Genomic DNA, 20,180 nt, shown 5'->3' with positions numbered 1-20,180 from the left:
TCGTAGTATCGCGTATCAGTTATATGTGACTGAAAAAATATATTCTATCTAGGCATTTTCTACATCCTCCAGAATAATTTTATGGTATGCTTCCACCAGAAGTTTGCCATGAAGATGTCATGGGGGATCTAGAGATTCCTAGAATACTTCTCAAGGAATTTCTATGTCCTACAGCGGGACTCTGTGGCCAGCTTCTACCAGCAGCATACCACAGTATCACGCTGGAGGACATAGAAAATGCCTAGAGAGAACACTTCATCATTCATTTCAGGGTTTTGTTTTTTTTAAAAAAAAACAAACAGCATTCCAGATTATACACAAAAAATTTATTATGTGAAGAGTCCTGGAATGGATAAATAAATAAATAAATAAATAAATCAAAGCAAATTTAATTCCTAGGATAGATTAAATTGTTAACATAGCTTTTTTAAATAAAGAGAGCATAGAGTGGGTCCTTAGTATCCACTGGGGTTTGGTTCCAGGACCCAGAGTGGATATCAAAATCCATGGATGCTCAAATCTCATTAAATACAACAGCATAGTAAAATTGTCTCCCTTATATAAAATAGCAAAATCAAGGTTTACTTCTTTGAGAAAGAAGTGTGTGTGTGTGTGTGTGTGTGTGTGTGTGTGTATAATTTATTGGCAAAGACCAATTATACAGGTCATAAAGCTTCTGTAGCTGGTAACTCATTAAAAACAAAGTATACAACTGTTGTGTATTCTGCCTAACTGAACAGCATATTGTTTGTTCTTAGTCTGTAGGGTCAGGCTGCCCTTTGTGCATTTTTTAACTAACCTCATGAGACCATGGCTCTGAAGGCCAAGAATACAGGCATAAGATAGTGTTAGAAAGCACCAAAAGTACATCATCAGGTATCCTCCACAGAAAAGCTGCAGGTTTTAATATCTCCTGAAAAGCAACTCTAAAGCATGCGTTCATAAGCTTAAAGTGCATCTGTTTCTTTTGGCATCTCTTGATGTCACTAAAAAGATACACCTTAAAGTTGTGAATGCTTTGGAGCTGCTTTTCAGATGTGAGAAGAAATGCCAACTTGCATAAGCAGTAGCAATCACACAATGCTTTGGAACTAAGCCTAGCAATAAGTTATAGAAGTCAAGCAATTAAGAAGGTAAAATATAGGATTTCAAAAGCTCCCACTGATGACAGCTCTGGTTGTTGGAGATTCTATCTGCATTTTTATTCTGCAGATAAATGAAGAGATAGTAGCAGTCACAGAAGGCAAGTCACAGCCTCAGAAAAAGGCAATAGAAAACCTCTGCTGAAGAAGTCTTGCCAAGAAAATCCCATGACAAGCTTGTCATAAGAAAAGAACAATAATAATAATAATAATATTATAATAATAATATTTATTTATATACCGCCCTGTGGCAAACCAATCCGGGCGGTTAACAACAGTAAAATATAAAATATAACAATTAAAAACACTTTATCCCTCCCCCCCTTAAGACAATATTAAACAGTATAACATATTAAAAACACAATATCAAGCATAAAAACAGCAATTAAAACTAAAAACCCTGATATCCCTCTGTTGATCCTCGACCATCACTAAGATGGGGCCACGGGAGGAATGAGGGAATCAGGGAACCTGGGCCGGGATGGTTAGTCTGGAAAGGCCTGCCGGAAGAGATCCGTCTTGACCGCTTTTTAAAAGTTGTCTAATTATGTTATCTGACGGATCTCATTCGGCAGGTCGTTCCAGAGTTTGGGAGCGACAGCAGAACGCCCTCTGGGAGGTCGCCGCAAGCCTAGATTTTAAAGACTGCAGTAAGTTCCTCCCAGAGGACCGGAGAGCGCGGGGAGGATTGTACGGGAGGAGGCGGTCCCGGAGATAGCTTGGACCCAAGCCATTTAGGGCTTTAAAGGTAATAACCAACACCTTGTACTGGGCCCGGAAGCTGATAGGCAGCCAGTGGAGGGACCTCAAAACCGGAGTAATGTGGTCCCTCCTAGATGTTCCTGAGACAAGCCTGGCTGCCATGTTTTGAACCAGCTGTAATTTCCGAGTCAAGCACAGGGGTAGCCCCATGTAGAGTGCATTACAGAAGTCAAGGCGTGAGGTTACCAGCGCGTGCACAACCGTCTCGAGATCCCTTACTTCCAGAAAAGGGCGCAGCTGGCGTATCAACCGAAGCTGATAACAGGCACTCCTGACTGTCGCATTTACCTGATTTGTCATCAGGAGCGACGAGTCAAGGAGCACCCCCAGACTGCGAACACAGTCGCTGGAGGAGAGTGTGACCCCATCCAGGACTGGAGGTTGCAACCCAATTCTTGGTTTCGGGGCCGCTACCATGAGCACCTCCGTCTTGTCTGGATTCAGTTTCAATCTGTTTTTCCTCATCCAGCCCATTACCGCCTGAAGACATTCATTGAGAGAAGAGATGCCATCAGAATTCGAGGCCGACAAACGAGATACGGAGAAATAGATTTGGGTGTCATCAGCGTACTGATAACACCCAGCACCAAGACACACAACAACAGTAGGAGTGGTAAAAGCAGTAGTAATTGTAAGAATATGGTGCCCAACTAGAAAATTTATAAAAACCAGAAATCCTTTTTGAATCCATGTTTGGGATTCAGGATAAAGGCAAGGTGGCACTCACCTTTAGCTGACCAGCAGCTTGTTCTGCATTCTTCTTTAGAAGTTCTTCCTGCTGCAGTTTGTTGTTCTTCTCAGTCAGCTCATTCACAAGCCTAGCACAATCTTGGCGCAGTTTATTGAGCTCTGAAGACTGTCTAGAAGGAAGGAAAGGAGGTTGCTTTTCACTGGTAGGAAAGACATTAGTTGGCAGTGTGAATGAAGCACATTTGAGGAGAAAGACAGATGGTGGCCTCTGTGAAATCACAGAATGATAATATTTCAACCACCTAAGAAAACTGATTTAAAATAGCTGCACTGTTACTGACTTTAACACTCTCTCAGCCTCAGCCCTCTGCTGTGACAATTTCACATGATCACCCTCACATTTGGTCCCCTACATAAAGAAATACAGAATCCTGTGATCCAAATTTTTGTTGAAATGGGGTTTGCTGTTTACATATAAGCAGGCTCTTAAGTACACAAGCATGTAATAAATTCTAGAAACAATGTGTAAACTCTATCATCCAAACACTTTCTCAAAAGGGGAAAACCTGCCATTTTGAGCACAGACAATATACATACCAAGTATCCTGCCCCCTGAAGAATTGCAGCGAAAAGCCTTAGAGATAACAGGATGAAACTTATATGCTCAGATACAGTCTACTATCAAAACTGAAATTTAACTCACAGGAAGGAATGAAGCACTGTACTTTAGTATACAGTCTGGAGCAGTCATCAGAAGTTAGGTGAGTGTGTATAAGGGAGATCAGAGGAAGGAAAAATCAGATTACAGGTCCAGGTTTCTATTTGCTCTGCCTGGTTCCTCCCTAGGTCCACCTAACTGAGTAATTGTTAGCTGTAAGAAACACAACAAGTTGTCTTGTACTGAGTCAAAACAATTGATCTATTTAGCCCAGTATTATCAGCTCTGACAGACAGCAGTGGGTCCTCAGGGCTTCAAGCATGATTCATTCCTAGCACTATCTGGACATCTCTGGTATTCCCAGGTGGCATCCCATCCAAACACTAATCCTGTTTAGTTTTCAAAATCAGATGAAATTGGGTACATTCAGGGTGACATTGTGATGAGGACTGCCTTCACTTTCAAAATCCAAGCCATTTGCAGGTGGTCCCCTCCATTACCTTTTATGAATATCTCCCACTCCCCGCAACACAGCTAGTACCTTCTTCCCAAGACCGCTGACTTAATACACTGAACTGGATCTAACAGTGGGTTCCAACCAAAATTAGGGCACGCACACAATGTGTGTCAACCACTTCAGAAGCACAACAGCTCCATAAAATAACTGCGGATTCAAGAAAATGATTGCTTGGGTGGAATCACCATAGTAGCGTACTTGCTTTCCATTTGGTTGGTAGAAGTACTGACAGCATCCCTCAGAATACCATTCTCTTGCTTCAGGCGATTGATCTCTGCCTCCATCTGCTCACGAAGTTGCTGAAACTAGAGATGGAGGGCGGGGGCAAACATATGGATGAGAGGACCACTGTACAATTTCTATTTTCCAACAAAAGTCCAAAAAACAATTTTACTCAATTTGTTCTTGTCTTTCTGGATTAATATATGGATCAAATACAGTTATCCCGCAGGTTTTGTACTTTTCTAGATTTTTAAAAATGTAAATCTAGGCTTACAAAAACATGCCAGAATGTGTGTGTGTGTGTGTGTGTGTGTGTGTGTGTGTGTGTGTGTCGTGTAGTTTTGCCTTCAAGTCATTTTTCACTTATGGGGACCCTAAGGTAAACCTATAAAAGGGTTTTTCTTGGCAGGTTGCTTCAGAGGGGGTTTGCAATTGCCATCCTCTGAAGCTCAGAGAGTGTGACTTGCCCAGGGTCACTCATTGGGTTTTATGGCTGAGCAGGGATTTGAACCTTGGTCTCCAGAGACATAGTCATACACTTAAACCACTAAAGGTAAATGCATTAAAATCAATATTACGTTAAAAAAAATACATTTAAAAAAGGGAGGGTTGCATTTTTATAAAAACAGGAGATTACTGAGGAAATAAGACAGAATGAGGAAATACAGGAGAAACTAACACAGAACTGGAAACAAACATGGATCCAGTCATTCCTACTCCAAGTCACATATCAAAGGTTTTTCCTTCATTCTGGAAGCCTAAATCACCATATATCACCCAATCTGCTTTATTTTTTGTATTAGTACCAAGGGAAGACAAGGCCTAAATACTATAAATAATAATAATAATAAATTTATTTCTTACCCACCTCTCCTCACGGCTCAAGGTGGGTTACAACATAGTTAAAGGCACCAGATCCTTTCTAATCTTGGATGGTAAGCAGGGCCAGTCTTGTTAGTACTTGGAGAGGAGACCACCAAGGGATACCAGGTGCTGTAGGCTATATTTCAGAGGGAGGAACTAGCAAAACCATCTCTGAGTATTCCTTGTCGAAGAAAATCTTATTAAATTCATGGGATCACCATATGTCAACAGATAACTTGAAGGCACGTAAACACACAACTGAGGTTATGATTCTTACCTTCATCTTCATCTGTTGGGCTTCCTGGTAGCCTACATGGATTTTGTTCTGAAAGACACCATGCTCTTTTTCCAGGGTGCCAATTCGCTCTCTCATTTTTGCCGCAACTAAGTTGTTCCTTTCCTTCTCTGACACCAGCTCCTAGGAAAATATCAACTGATGCCTCATTTCTGCAAGCAAACATATTTAATTCCTGCCAAGGTTTAACAAGAACATAAAGCCAACAAATCCAGTGTGCCTATTTAGTATTCATTTAAGTTGGGAAGGAAGGCTACAGATAAGTCAAAGCCTCCATGTGGGAGTGAGGAAGAAGAAGCTCTGAGTGTAGCTCCCTTGTGGAAATTCTGGGAGATAGGGACAACAATGGAGTGGTTGTCAACTTCCACTTCCTTTTTTTTTTTACTCAGTCCAGTGTTACATACAAACCATAAACTGTGGTTAATGTTGACTACAGTTTGGTGAAAGAAGCATGTCTAAGAGAAGAATCATGTCTTCTCAAGCTGCTATGGAGCAGCTCAGAGTGGGAGAACTTATGCACAAAAGGCTGTGTGAGGGCTACACCAGAAAAAGATAGATAATGGGGATCAGGAGGGTAAATACAATGTGTAAGTTAAAGTGAGTTGGGCAAATTGCTGTTGACCAGATGCAAAAAAGGGGAGGATAGAGTGAAGATGGATACATGTGCTTCCCTCATCAACTTTTCACAGCTCCTCTTAGCATTTATATTTACATGTTACATTTCCCTTACAAGATTCTGATTTATACCTCCTGTTGTAGAGCTGGAAAAGGCAGCCTAGCCTCACAGATCCTAAACAGTTTTTTTGGAAATTTCTTAAGCCAGTATTCATGAATTGGCAATGTTTCCAAGAATCATCCCCTCTCCTCACTAGGCAAGTACAGTTGTGCTACATTTATTTCCCCTGGGAACCAATGTACCTGAGAGAGCTGTTTGCATTGCTCCTTTGCAACAGCAGCTTCTTCCTTCAAGGCTACAAGGAGTTTGTCCTTTTCTTGCAGCTGATGTAAGGCTACAGTTGACTCTCCCTTACTGGCCTGCAACAAACAATAACACATTGAAGGTAAAATGAAGAGGAGAGCCAGACTGGATGTCACAATAAACTGTAATGTCAAGCAGATGTAATGAGCACGTACTAACAAACCACCCTTCTCCTTCACCATGACCACAAGAAATTCAGAAACTTCTGCTTCTGTTTTTGACTGAGTCCAGTGTTACATCCAAAACATAAACTATGGTTATGGTGAAAGAAACATGCCTAAGAGAAGATTCATGTCTTCTCAAGTTAAATTGTTTCAACAAACCAGTCAACATCAACTGGTCTCAGGATCAGATAAAATGATAAGCAAAAATCACATGTGCCCTTCTGTGGTTGTACCAGAGGCAAAAAGTAGAAGATGGAACTGTTTGCTGAAGCTTCTTCCTGTCATGATAAACAATGGTCTATTGTATGCAAAGGGATCTTGTAGTAGCACCTTTGAGACTATGTGAAAGATGAAGCGCAGTTAGTCTCAAAGAGGTCTCACCTGGATGAACTAAATTTTGACACCTAACAAAAAGAAAATGTCTTTGCCTTATGACAAGGAAAGGAATCCAACTCAAGAAGGAAAAGACTTGGCAAAAAGCACAAAAATAATCAAATACAAAAGCAGGCAAGTCTCAAAAACAAATACACACACACTAAAAAGTGCAGAAAAAATGTGACTGGAAAGACTGCATTATGTGGAAACCAACTGTCATCTTGGCCTCAGAGGGAGAGATCAGGCAGACCCAGCAACATCAGGGACTGCCTGAAGGAAGAGGCCCCTCCCTCCTCAACTGTCATCTTGGCCTCAGAGGGAGCCATCAGGCAGACCCAGCAACATCGGGGACTGTCTGAAGGAAGAGGCCCCTCCCTCCTCAACTGTCATCTTGGCCTCAGAGGGAGCCATCAGGCAGACCCAGCAACATCGGGGACTGTCTGAAGGAAGAGGCCCCTCCCTCCTCAACTGTCATCTTGGCCTCAGAGGGAGCCATCAGGCAGACCCAGCAACATCAGGGACTGTCTGAAGGAAGAGGCCCCTCCCTCCTCAACTGTCATCTTGGCCTCAGAGGGAGAGATCAGGCAGACCCAGCAACATCAGGGACTGCCTGAAGGAAGAGGCCCCTCCCTCCTCAACTGTCATCTCGGCCTCAGAGGGAGCGATCAGGCAGACCCAGTAACATCAGGGACTGTCTGAAGGAAGAGGCCCCTCCCTCCTCAACTGTCATCTCGGCATCAGAGGGAGCCATCAGGCAAACCAGCAACATCAGGGACTGCCTGAAGGAAGAGGCCCCTCCCTCCTCAACTGTCATCTCGGCCTCAGAGGGAGCCATCAGGCAGACCCAGCAACATCAGGGACTGCCTGAAGGACGAGACTTCTCCCTCCTTTGTCACCTTGTATTTGTATTGCATTAAGATTTTTACTGTACACCGCTATGATCATTGCGGAATAGCGGTCTATAAATAAAACATATTATTATTATTATTATTATTATTATTATTATTATTAACTATTTTGAGTGTCACAATTTTAGTTACAGAACTTCGATGCCCTGTGCCAGTAAACCAAGTGGCACACAAGAAGATAAAAACAGATATCAATATAAAATCATTATCACTCAATTAGAGGTCAAGCTATGGAATTCAATGCTGTCTGTTGTGATGGCTGTCAGTTGCCACGCTTTTCAAAGGAGATTTGATAAATTCATGGACATCAGTGGCTACTTGTAAGGATGGATATATATCACCTCCAATATCACAAGTAGTATGCCTCTGAATATCAGTGGCTACGGAATGACTACCGCACTTCAGGACAAGATGCTAGCCTAAATAGGCCTTTTGTCAGATCCAGTATTGACATTACCAGATTCCAAAAGCAGCTATTAACTATGAATATCTAAATAAACTCAACATCCTCCATCTCTAACTTATACAGTCACAAGGACAGCACATACCTTCTGCAGAACATCTTGTATCACATTTGATTTCTCCTTTAGCAGCTCCACCACACTCAAAGCTTCCTCTTCTGTGAATATCATGTTCTTCATAGCCAAGAGAAAATCCTTAAACTTCACTTCTGCATTTTCTACAATTAAACCACCAGCAGCAATTAACATGGAGTACATACATACCCTAAAGGCACTAGATCCCATCTGATCTTAGAAGTTAAGCATGATCAGCTCTGGTTATTACTTGGATGGAAGACCGCCAATGAATCCCAGGTGCTTTAGGTTATATTTCAGGGGAAAGAATTGACAAAACCACCTCTAAGTATTCCTTGCCTAAGAAAACCCTATGAAATTCATGGAGTCGTCACAGTCGACAGATGACTTGAAGGTGTGCACAAATGCACACATTTTATTTTTCCTTTTAACTTTTCTTCCTTATCACAATAAGAGGGCAGGGTAAAATGAAAGCCTTTTCCTACAACAATTAGTTCATATACCAACGGACATTGTCCAAAGAAAGAGTAGAGAACTTTTCCACCTAGCAAAGAGAGAGCTCAATTAAACTCAGTTGTGCTAAACCTCTGAGCAAAAATGAATACAGAAATGAATATAGAATGCAACCAAGTATTTTATTCACGGTTTCTTCCTTTTGACTAAGAAAAGTCATAACAGCCACCATAAGTCTTATAAATAGCTAATAAAGAGGACAAAAGACATAGTTTGAGCTATATTAATGTATATGTATAGATGGATATAGAAATAATGACTAAAATTTAAATAAAAATATTACATAGCTTGCCAGAGTGAGAATTCTACAGCCAGGCAACCATTGGGCCTGCTTGGTTAGTCTGCTGTCCAAGTGCATCTTTTATGATGGGCAATTTCAGGGCTCTTTTTGCTTTCCCTTCTGATTTTTTATATCAGTAAACCAGGTTTGGACTGGATAGACCTCCAAACCTATGTACATGTGCAAGGGATCTAGGGCCTGTTACAGACTGCCAAAATAAAGCTGCTTCGGGTCTCTTTGGAGGTATGCTATTTAAATGATGCATGCATCCTAAGTATCCAGAAGCTGCACCAAAAACTGCACTCTGGTGCTTAGGAATGGAGTGTGGCTTTGGTGCGACCTCCGGACTCTTAGGACTCATGCATCATTTAAATAGCATACCTTCAAAGAGACCCGAAGCAGCTTTATTTTGGCAGTCTGTAACAGGCCCATGAGTCCAAGTAGACCACAAATTGAACATGAGTCAACAGTGTGATGCGGCAGCTAAAAAGGCCAATGCAATTTTAGGCTGCATCAATAAAAGTATAGTGTCTAGATCAAGGGAAGTAATAGTGTCGCTCTATTCCGCTCTGCTCAGGCCCCACCTAGAATATTGTGTCCAGTTCTGGGCACCACAATTCAAAAAGGACATTGAGAAAATAGAGTGTGTCCAAAAGAGGGCAACCTATGCCCTATGAGGAGAGATTCAGGGATCTGGGGATGTTTAGACTGGAGGAGAGAAGGTTAAGTGGTGATATGATAGCCCTGTTTAAATACTTGGAGGGATGTCATTTTGAGGAGGGAGGGAATCAGCTTGTTTTCTGCTGCTCCAGAGACTAGAACGCGGAGCAATGGATGCAAGCTCCAGGACAAGAGATTCCACCTGAACATTTAACTGAATGGGGCTCGTGCATGCGGCGGCACAGCGACAATGGAACAATGGAACGCGTGCTCCAGCACAGCTTTCAGCATATGCTGAAAACCACGTATGACGCGGGCACACTGTATTAACTTCTTGACAATAAGAGCTGTTTGATAGTGACATATGCTGCCTCAGAGTGTGGTGGAGTCTCCTTCTTTGGGGTTTTTAAACAGAAGCTGGATGACCATATGTCAGAAGTGCTTTGATTGGCTATTCTTGCGCAGCAGGGGGTTAGACTGGATGGTTCTTGTGGTCTCTTCCAACTCTATGGTTTTGTGATTCCTCAACTCAAAATGAAGACCCTGTGCTGCCACATAATGTGTTCACTTCAGCTGCCCCTCTGTTTTCATGGACTTCATATCCGCAACCCTCTCTTACTTGTGCGGAGCAACCCTCACTTACACGCGAGGAGGGGATTAAAATGGGGCGCGTGTCCAAGGCCCCTTGGAAGCACATGCCCCATTCAAACCTATGGGGCTTGAATATGTGGAAAATTCTGTTTTCGCAGGGGTGTGTGTGTGTGGAATGGATCCCCCACAAAAATAGACAGCTGACTGTATTCCTTTGAAGACCTCAGTACTGGAAAATGCCATCTTCCATACAGAACTATGTAGGGTTGCTTCACTTTCAGGCTATTGCCTTAAGTTATACAAGATCTCCCTAAGATAAATGAGGTTAGCTGTCTCTGGAACAGGCCAACCTTAATTCAAGACAGCATCAAACCTTATTCAAACAGGTCAGACCAATGCAAACATCAAAGAGGCAGCAACATTCTCACCAGGGAGGTGAAAGGCATGGCTCAAAGTCATGTCCTCAGAACACTGTCCTCTAATAAATACAGGAAAACCTTGTGCTGAGTCCCCCAAGAAGCTTATTGCTCAAAACCAGGGAGGGGGGGTGTTTCTAATTTGGGTGGGCAAATCCCAGGTTGTACAAGGGAAAGAATTATCGACATTTGGATAATGGAATCAACATAATGGGGAAAGTGCGCAGAAGTGATAAAGCTGTAGAGGCATAATGAAAGTGGACAGCTGGATTAAAAGTACAGAGCAGGGGCAATGCCTACAATATTAGATTTGAATTAACAGTGTGTGCATTAGCCAGATGTATGTTTCAAAATCAACCACATCTCATGGCATTGATGCTCATCAAAAGTGCTGCAGGACATTTCAGTTTTACAATTCCTGATGCAAAAGCATGAGGCTTCCTGAGAAATTCAGTGTTCTCTTCCCAACAAAGGGGCCTCACAAAGGATTTGAGACAAACTGGATCTTAAAGGCAATAGTTTTTTGTCTTGCTAATGCTTACTTTCTGAACTGAATTTAGCAGTACCCACATGGCCAGAAGCAGGAGGGGCCTGCCTGCATCAATACCCTTCTATGCCATCTGAACTGAGGACAACAACCACAACATCTTGACCAATGTAGGGCTATGACTAACATTGTCAATGTTTTCCCCTTTCTTTCTCCGCTAGGATTTTTAACACCTTTGCCCAATGAAGAAGTCAGCAGAGCTTCAAAAGCTTACAATATGTATGGCCCCTGAATAGTGTTACAACATGTACAACCACAGGCATTACACATATGGAGGCAACCAAAAAGATTGCCAGGGTTATTATCCAAATGCCTTATTGTGACTATAACATGAAGTTCTACCTTCAGTTTCTTTGTCTGCTACCCTAACAATGATCTATTCACATTGCCCTTCTCCTAACAGTTACTAACAAGTCTCATCTTTTAGCAAAAACTCTTTATCTTCTCTGACAACAATGTGTAATATGTACACTTGCCTGCTAAAGAACATGTTGTATACATCTGTAGGTTGCAACAAACAAAAAATCTCTCAGTAATTAATGTGTCATGTCTCTGTACATACTACAACAAAAAGTCTCGGAAAACAACTTTGTCATTCTTTGCTAAAATATTTCAATTACCATACTTTGATTCAAAGAGTGTTTAGAGACAAACCAGGGGATGGTGGCAACAGGGACATGGGATGCAAATTAAATTTTTGCACCTCCTCACAATTACTAAAAGGTTCCACCAAAAGATTCTCTTCCCACTCAACCCATTTTCAAGAAGTTAAACATCTGCTCAAATTTTCCACTTCTACCATAAAGGGAAGGGATAGGATGGAAAAGAAACCTCAGAATCCCCTTGACCAGGCATCGGCAACGTGCGGCCCGCGGGCCGGATGCGGCCCGCGAAGCCTCTAGGCCTGGCCCTCGCTCGCCCCTGCCGCCGATTGCGCCGCCGATTGGCGCCGCTCCGGCCGCCATTTTGTTTTTCAAAATGGCGGCGCCCCTCTAGGAGGCCCGGGGCGCTTGCTGCAGCCCTGTTCCAGGGCTGCAGGGCCGCGCCAGCCCTCCGAATGGGCTCCGCCCTCCTCCCTTCTCTCTCTGCCCTTCGCCCTCCTGGCTCCGTTTTCCTAGCTCTGCCCTCCTCTCTCCGCCTCCCTCTATGAATAAAAGAGTGTGGAGGGGAGGGAAAGGAGGAGGCGGCAGAGAAAAGGAAAGCGAAAGTAAGAGAGCCAGCCAGCCAGGCAGCCAGCCGGAGCGAGCCACTGAAGAGGTTGGTTGGTGCATGTATTTTCCTCTGCTTGGTGACTGTGATTTACTCTCCCTTGGTATCTTTGCAACCCCCCCCCATGCTCCTTTGGGGATGCTTTGATTCTGATTTCCTGCATGGCAGGGGGTTGGACTGGATGGCCCTTGGGGTCTCTTCCAACTCTATGATTCTATGTTTCTCCTGTGCTTTGTGACTCCCTTACTATCTTTGCAACCCCCCCCCCCAATGCTCCTTTGGGGATGCTTTGATTCTGATTTCCTGCATGGCAGGGGGTTGGACTGGATGGCCCTTGGGGTCTCTTCCAACTCTATGATTCTATGTTTCTCCTGTGCTTTGTGACTCCCTTACTATCTTTGCAACCCCCCCCCCCCCAATGCTCCTTTGGGGATGCTTTGATTCTGATTTCCTGCATGGCAGGGGGTTGGACTGGATGGCCCTTGGGGTCTCTTCCAACTCTATGATTCTATGTTTCTCCTGTGCTTTGTGACTCCCTTAATATCTTTGCAACCCCCCCCCCCCATGCTCCTTTGGGGATGCTTTGATTCTGATTTCCTGCATGGCAGGGGGTTGGACTGGATGGCCCTTGGGGTCTCTTCCAACTCTATGACTCTATGAGGAGAGAGGGAGAGAGAGAAAGGATGGGAGGGTGGGAGTGAGAGGGAGGGAGGAAGGGAGAGAAAGAGAGGGAAGAGAGAGAGAGAACCACAGCCACTGAGCCAGGTGAGAGGTTTGTTCATTGGGGGAGGGGGGTTATACTACCTGTGCCTTTGTGTTTTGAGACAGTGGCATGCATTTTTTGCTGTTTTGTGGCCTTGCCTAGTAGCTTCCATCCTTGCAAATACTGCTATTATTATTGTTGTTATCCCTTGGTATTGTCTTTGCAAGATCCCCCCACATGGACTTGCTTGCACATTTCTGGGTTCAGACAGTGGCATGCATTTTTTGCTGTTTTGTGGCCTTGCCTAGTCGCTTCCATCCTTGCAAATACTGCTATTATTATTGTTGTTATCCCTTGGTATTGTCTTTGCAAGATCCCCCCACATGGACTTGCTTGCACATTTCTGGGTTCAGACAGTGGCATGCATTTTTTGCTGTTTTGTGGCCTTGCCTAGTCGCTTCTTGCAAATATTGTTATTATTATGCGGCTCCGCCCCCGGAGGGTGGAAACTCCACCCCTGACATGTGGCCCTGCCTCCAGATAGTGGAAGCTCCGCCCTGGCATGCAGCTCCGCCCCAGAGGGTGGAAGCTCCACCCCCGTGTACAGCTCCGCCCCCGGAGGGTGGAAGCTCCACCCCCGGCTTCGGCCCCCCAGTTGTCTGAGGGACAGCAACCCGGCCCCCGGCTCAAAAAGGTTGCCTACCCCTGCCCTTGACCCAAGCACATTTCAATGAGTCACAGCTCAATCCACTAGCCCCTTGTCTGTACCTTTATCAGTTTCAGTCTTCAGTTTCTTTGCATTGCTTTTCTGCATCCCTTCAATTCCATCTTGTTTCACTAAGTCAGCCACTTCTCTTTTTTCCACTGCCAGGTTCTGGTCAGAATTATCCATCAGAGGAATGTAAGTCGTTCCATGAATCAAAGGCTCATCCACCAAGGTCATAACTAGAATTTTAGGGAACACAATGAACCTAGTGAGTTGTATTAAGCCTTATAATTAGCTTGGCTTGCATTGTTTCAAACCAATCTAAACATTCCTGTTGTGTCTAAGAAATCTGATCCCTTTTTTCACTTAAGTTCAGCAGAATTGGTATGGAACAGTGGCTATAAAACTGAGCAAAGAATCGAGAAGTCCTCAGTCTGGATTTGGCCCCAAGAAAGAATGTACCAGGTGTAAATCAGTTTCTTAAGCTCCAACCATTCTTATCGGTAATATGGTAATAAGAGCATTCACTCACTTTGTAGCATTGATTATAAGATTTACAAGATTACTAATGTGAAGTGCTTTGAGAGTGCTATATAAATAATTACTATGAATACTATCAGCAACAGCAACAATGAAAACACTATGATTGTTTCAGTTAGACAAGCTATTACAGGTTGAATATCCCTTATCCAGAAATCTGAAACACTCCAAAATCCAAAACTGTCTAAATATGTGGCTGAGATAGTTACACTTTTGCTTGCTGACGATTTAATGCACATAAACTTTGTTTTATGCACAAAATTATTTAAAATATTGTGCATAAAATTACTTTCTGGCTATGAGTATAAAGGGTACATGAAACATAAATGGATTCTGTGTTTAGGTTTGGGTCCAATCTCCAAGATATCTCATTATGTATATTCAAATATTACAAAATTTCAAGACATAAAATGAGAAACTTAACCTGTATTATGAAATAACAGGTTCATATCTAATCCTGTACCTCAGCCTACCAAATAGATAAACTTTAATAAATAATAAATAAATAATACTTTTTAATAATAACACTTTAAAAAAATTCCAAATACATTCTAACAAGGTAAGTCAGTATTACCTCTATATAGACAAGGGTCCATTGATAGAGATAACTGTTCATTCATAACATTGTTATTCAGGACAGAAGACAGATTTGAATTGGGGACACTCCTGTTTCACAATTCACGTTTTACTTCACATACAGGCTTTAACTTACAAAGAAGGACTTCATACTTTAGGTCAAAGCATCAATAAGAAATATGACATCCTGCAACAGGTATTTCAGATTCCTTCAGTTTAAGGACACTCCCAAATATATTTCCTAGGACATCCTTTGTAGCCTGCTGCCTGCTATATAAATTGGAATAGAACTCCCAACATATACAGAGGACACCAGGTTGACAAAAGTTACTTTATAAAGTATATGCCACTGAACGAAGGGAAATACAGTTTGCACTTCTACACTGTCTTTGAGATTCCAGTATCTTCATTACACCACACTAAAGCATATACAGTGGGCCCTTGGTATACGCAGGGGATCCGTTCCAGACCCCCCCCCCGCGTATACCAAAATCCACGTATGCTCAAGTCCCATTTGTCCCAATGGCGGCGCACGTGTACGTGCGCCGCCATTGGGACAAAAGTTCTTTCTCCCTCCCTGCCCTCTCTTCTCTCCTCCCTTTCCTCCCTGCCTCCCTCCTTTCCCTTCCCCTTACTTACCTTTACTCTCTCGGCGCAGCGGCTTGGTCTCCGCTGCAGCCGCTGCGGGGGAAGCCGGGTGGCAGCAGCGGCGGTGGAGGCCAAGCCTCGGCTTCCTCGCCGCCGCCGTGAAAGGGCGCGATGGCGGTGCTGGAGGCCTCTTGGCCCCCAACAGCACCGCCACCGGGCCTTTCCCACGGTGGCGGCAAGGAAGCAGGGCTGCTGCGCCGGAGGCCTTCAAGGCCTCCCGCGCCGGCATCCAGCCTCCTCCAGGCCTCCACCGCTGCAGAAAGGCCGGATACCAATGCTGGAGGCCAAGAGGGCCCCAGCACCGACACCCGCCCCTTCCGCGGCGCTGAGGAGGCCGGGTGACGGTGCCGGAGGCCTTGAAGGCCTCTGACACTGCTGCCCTCCGCGCCTCCTCTTCGCTTTTCCTTGCGAAGAGGAGGCGCGGAGGGCAGCAGTGCCAGAGGCCTTCAAGGCCTCCGGCACCGTCACCCAGCCTCCTCCAGGCCTCCACGGCCACGGAAGGGCCAAGAATCTGTGCTGGGGCCTCCTGGCCTCCAACACCTCTATCCGGCCCTTCCGCGGCGGTGGAAGCTGGGTGCTGGCGCTGGAGGCCTTGAAGGCCTCTGGCACTGCTGCCCTCCACGCCTCCTCTTCCAAAAAAAAGGCACGGAGGTGGGGAAGAGGAGGCGCGGAGGGCAGCAGCACCAGAGGCCTTCAAGGCCTCCGGCACCGTCACCTGGCCTCCTCAGCGCTGTGGAAGATGCGGCTGTCGGTGCTGGGGCCCTCTTGGCCTCCAGCACCGGTATCCGGCCCTTCCGCAGCAGCGGAGGCCTGGAGGAGGCTGGATGCCAGCGCAGGAGGCCTTGAAGGCCTCCGGCGCAGCAGCCCTGCTTCCTCGCCGCCGCCGTGGGAAAGGCCCGGTGGCGGTGCTGTTGGGGGCCAAGAGGCCTACAGCACCGCCATCGCGCCCTTTCACGGCGGCGGCAAGGAAGCCGAGGCTTGGCCTCCGTTGCCGCTGCTGCCACCCGGCTTCCCCCGCAGCAGCGGCAGCGGAGACCAAGCCGCTGCGCCGAGAGAGTAAAGGTAAGTAAGGGGAAGGGAAAGGAGGGAGGCAGGGAGGGAAGGGAGGAGGGAAGCGAGGGAGGGGAGGGAGGAGAAGGAAATTGTCCACAATGGCGGCGCGTGTGCATGCACGCCACCATTGGGGACAATTTCCTGATTTGCCATCCACGAATGCTCAAATCCGCGTATAAGGAGGACCAACTGTATATCCTAATGTTAACACAGCAGCTACTATACCCACCATAATGCAATGCAAGAGTAGTCTTGTCCCTCCCACCCCTGAGAAGAGACAGGACACTCAATTTCTCTACAGTACAAGTATCAACACGTAATGGTTAAGACCAGGGGTAGGCAACCTACAGCCCGCGGGCCGGATGCGGCCCGGCAAGGCCTTGGGACCGGCCCCAGCCCAGTCCTGCCGCCGATTGCCGCCAGAGGCGGGGAAGGGGGGCAAGCGGCGGGCAAGGGGGGGCAAGCGGCAGGCAAGGGGGGCAATTGTCTATAGAAGCCTCAGAAACATGCATTTGTATTAACATTTTTTTAAAAAAGCAGCAATTTTTTCGTGTGTCCTCCATTTTTATAAAAGTGTCCTCCATTTGAAAGTTTTGTCCTACATTTGTCCCGGTTTATTTATTTAATTAATTTTTTTAAAAAAAATAATAATTATTATTTATTTTTTGGCTTCGGTCCCCCAGTTGTCTGAGGGACAGCAACCCGGCCCCCAGCTCAAAAAGGTTGCCTACCCCTGGGTTAAGACCATGATAAGCAGCCCCAAACTGAGGTGGAAAGGAGTAGCATATTGATGGCACCGCACCCCAAACCTCTGGACAAGTTTTCCCAGTGGTTTGATGTTAAATAGCATAGGGGACAAAACAGAACTTTGAAGGACCCCATGGGTCAAAGGCCAGGGGATCAAGCAGGCATCCCTTAGCATTACCTTCTGATAATGCCCCCTCCCCCAGGAAGGGAGCCACTGTAAAACAGTACCTCTAAGTCCCATGCCAGTGAGGCAGCCCAGAAGAATATCATGGTTGATGGTATCAAAAGCCACTGAGAGGTCCAACAGAATCAACAGGGAAACACTGTCCAGTTCCCTGTGTAGGTCATCCACCAAGGTGACCAAGGGCTGTCTGTGTTTTATAACCACTTCTGTTTTGGCCACCTAGAAATACCTGTACACTCTACAATACGACTCAAATTTATGGTTCAGTGGCACAGAGTTATAATACACATATGTATATAGACTCCAACTGGAAAGGTCTGCAGAATTATAGAGGGAAAAGGTAAGTAAGGGGTACAGTGGCACAAACTGAAGCACAGAGCTGTGAGCCCAGTTACAGCATAAGATGTCACATAACTCCTTCCTCTCTGCTATAGTACAGTAGAGCTAAGACCACACAAGAATGATGCAACCTGCATACGTAGCAGCACTTGGGCAGACTTGCCGAATAATGTTTTAATATCAGTGTTGCAGTATCCATGTCTACACTTCAGTACCAGCAGATGGTGCTAAAATCACTCTACATATTTATCTTATGTCTTTCTCAGCCCCAGAAAGAAGACCAACAACCCAAGCAACATCCGTTGCTTATTTGGCCAGCATTATTCATCTTTCAGTCTGCTTAGGTGGAGCGTGGAGCGTATTGCATGTCTGAACATTCCCCCCCCCCCCCGCCGCCAATAAGACTCCTCATGTTTCAACAGGGAGCTGATAGGGCAGGGAGGTTTACCACTATGAGTCTGACTGCACAAGCAAGCACTGAATCAGAAACTACCATCCAATCACCAGGCAATTCATCATCAGATTTTTACATCCCCAGTTACATAACTTTCTCATGTCTAGGCTTGCCATTTAATACTATTCCTCTACTGCTTCAGTCGTTTCCATAAAGGCCAACATTTTGGCAAGGCTAAAGAAAAAACAGGAATAATTTCCTCAGAATCTCTTGAAAGCATCCACCTGGGGTTGGCAATAAGTCACCCTGATTTGTATCTTCGTAGCTCTCCTTGGGCTCAAACCCCTCTCTTTTTCTACTGCCCATATCATCTTCTCTTTGGGAGTAGGGGAGCTGATCACCAGTGCTGAACCATAGCCAAAGTCATTTCCAGCACTTAACCAGCCAATCTCCACACCCTCCAAAGGTTTCCTTCCTCAAGTAGAAGACTGCCCAACATTGGGTTAGCCCAACACTCTCTGCCCTCTCCTTTGGAAAACAGAAGAGGGCTCTACTACCCAAAGGTTCACCAGGAGCCTTTAATAGGGTGGATCAATAATCCCTCTTCCTACCTAATACCCCCTGAGATGTGTGAGATGCAGGAAGCTCCTGAAACCTAGCTCTTGCACCAACACTTCCGTCTACTACCTCTTCCTCCACCATCATCTAAAACAGGGTGGGGAAAGAGCAGCCCACAGACCATATATGGGCCCCTTCAACCTGTTTGGAGCTGCACTAAGAGATTTCCCCCCAAAAGATTTTTTCTAGCCAAAATTGGTAGAAAAATACCCCAACTGCAACTGAGATGTGGTGATTTGGGTCCCTTTACCTCCCCTCCAAACCCACAAACTCCACAGCTAGCATGTCTCAAGCCTAGACATGAGAAAGTTTAAGCCAAAAAACAAAAACTGAGAGTGTACTTTTGGTTGCACTGAGAGTGATGGAGCCTCTTCATTGCATGAGGGAAATGGTCCTTGCCTCCCAATCTGTTGCCCACCTTAACACTGTCAGACAGCTGAAACCTAAGAAAAATTACTAACCTCACAGACTGATTCTTTATGAACATCTAAAAAAACCTTCCAAAAGGGTTACGTGAGCACCTCTGTGCCACTTCCACAAGGATCACGAGAGTGACTAGTGCAGAGTGCTATTAATTCAGACATAAAGCTGCTGCCTGGATTCTTGGCATACCATTGCTTGACCCAGGAGTCAAACCCTTGAGCTGTTTATGGGAAAGCTGAACAGAGATTTCTGGGACAGATAAGTCCTGATGGACACAATCACACCAGTGTGAAGTCGAAGTCTGAAGATACCAGCCACAGATGCTGGTGAAACATCAGGAAGAACATTTTCTAGAACATGGCCACAAAGCCCGAAAAACCCACAAAAAAACAATCACACCAGTGTTTGATGTTCACCCTTGTCACAGAAGCGACACAGGCACATTCCTTTGAGGGAAAACATTAATAGTAGATGTAGAGACCATTTCTTGTCATGAACTTTAAACATTAAGATGAGCTATAAAGCAGATGAACAGCCCTCTTGTTAAGACGTTTATTGTGGCTAAGAAGCAAAATGTAAACTTTTTGGCTTTAAGGAAAGCAATTCCAAAAAACAGATGGGCCAATATCTTTATCAAGCCAACTTAAGGTCACAAATTGTAATGCAATATTTTGAAATTTTCATGACAAAGACTTCTGAAAAAGCTGAAAGCTTTAATGTTGTTCGTAATGTTGAGTCGGCTTAATAAAGATATTGTCCAAATATTACTTGTGGATAAGGTATCACAGCATGCTTCAGGTTGCACCAAGTGGATAAAGAAGCATACAATTATAAAAACAGTACGTACATTCACACAGTGGAAGTGGAAACTGTTTGCAATGTGACTTTTTTTAAAAATGTACAGAAATAAGAGAAAAACAA

General features: G+C 44.8%; 1 protein-coding gene across 7 annotated transcripts in view; it reads right to left on the bottom strand.

The window, feature by feature from the left end:
- KTN1 (kinectin 1) overlaps positions 1-20,180 on the bottom strand; it is a 165,582-nt gene that overhangs the window by 85,704 nt on the left and 59,698 nt on the right. For all 7 annotated transcript variants that reach the window (XM_089522818.1, XM_089522817.1, XM_089522821.1 and 4 more), the window contains 6 exons: positions 13,800-13,976; positions 8,125-8,255; positions 6,069-6,185; positions 5,133-5,273; positions 3,968-4,074; positions 2,632-2,764 (listed from right to left, as the gene is read on the bottom strand). In XM_089522818.1, coding sequence (XP_089378944.1) covers positions 2,632-2,764; positions 3,968-4,074; positions 5,133-5,273; positions 6,069-6,185; positions 8,125-8,255; positions 13,800-13,976 — 806 coding nt within the window. The remainder of the gene's footprint in view (positions 1-2,631; positions 2,765-3,967; positions 4,075-5,132; positions 5,274-6,068; positions 6,186-8,124; positions 8,256-13,799; positions 13,977-20,180) is intronic.

This window comes from Sceloporus occidentalis, unplaced genomic scaffold (assembly GCF_023333645.1).
Source record: "Sceloporus occidentalis isolate IW3139 unplaced genomic scaffold, rSceOcc1.0.p SCAF_4, whole genome shotgun sequence".
NCBI lineage: Eukaryota > Metazoa > Chordata > Lepidosauria > Squamata > Phrynosomatidae > Sceloporus > Sceloporus occidentalis.
This window is presented reverse-complemented; position numbering and strand designations above follow the sequence as displayed.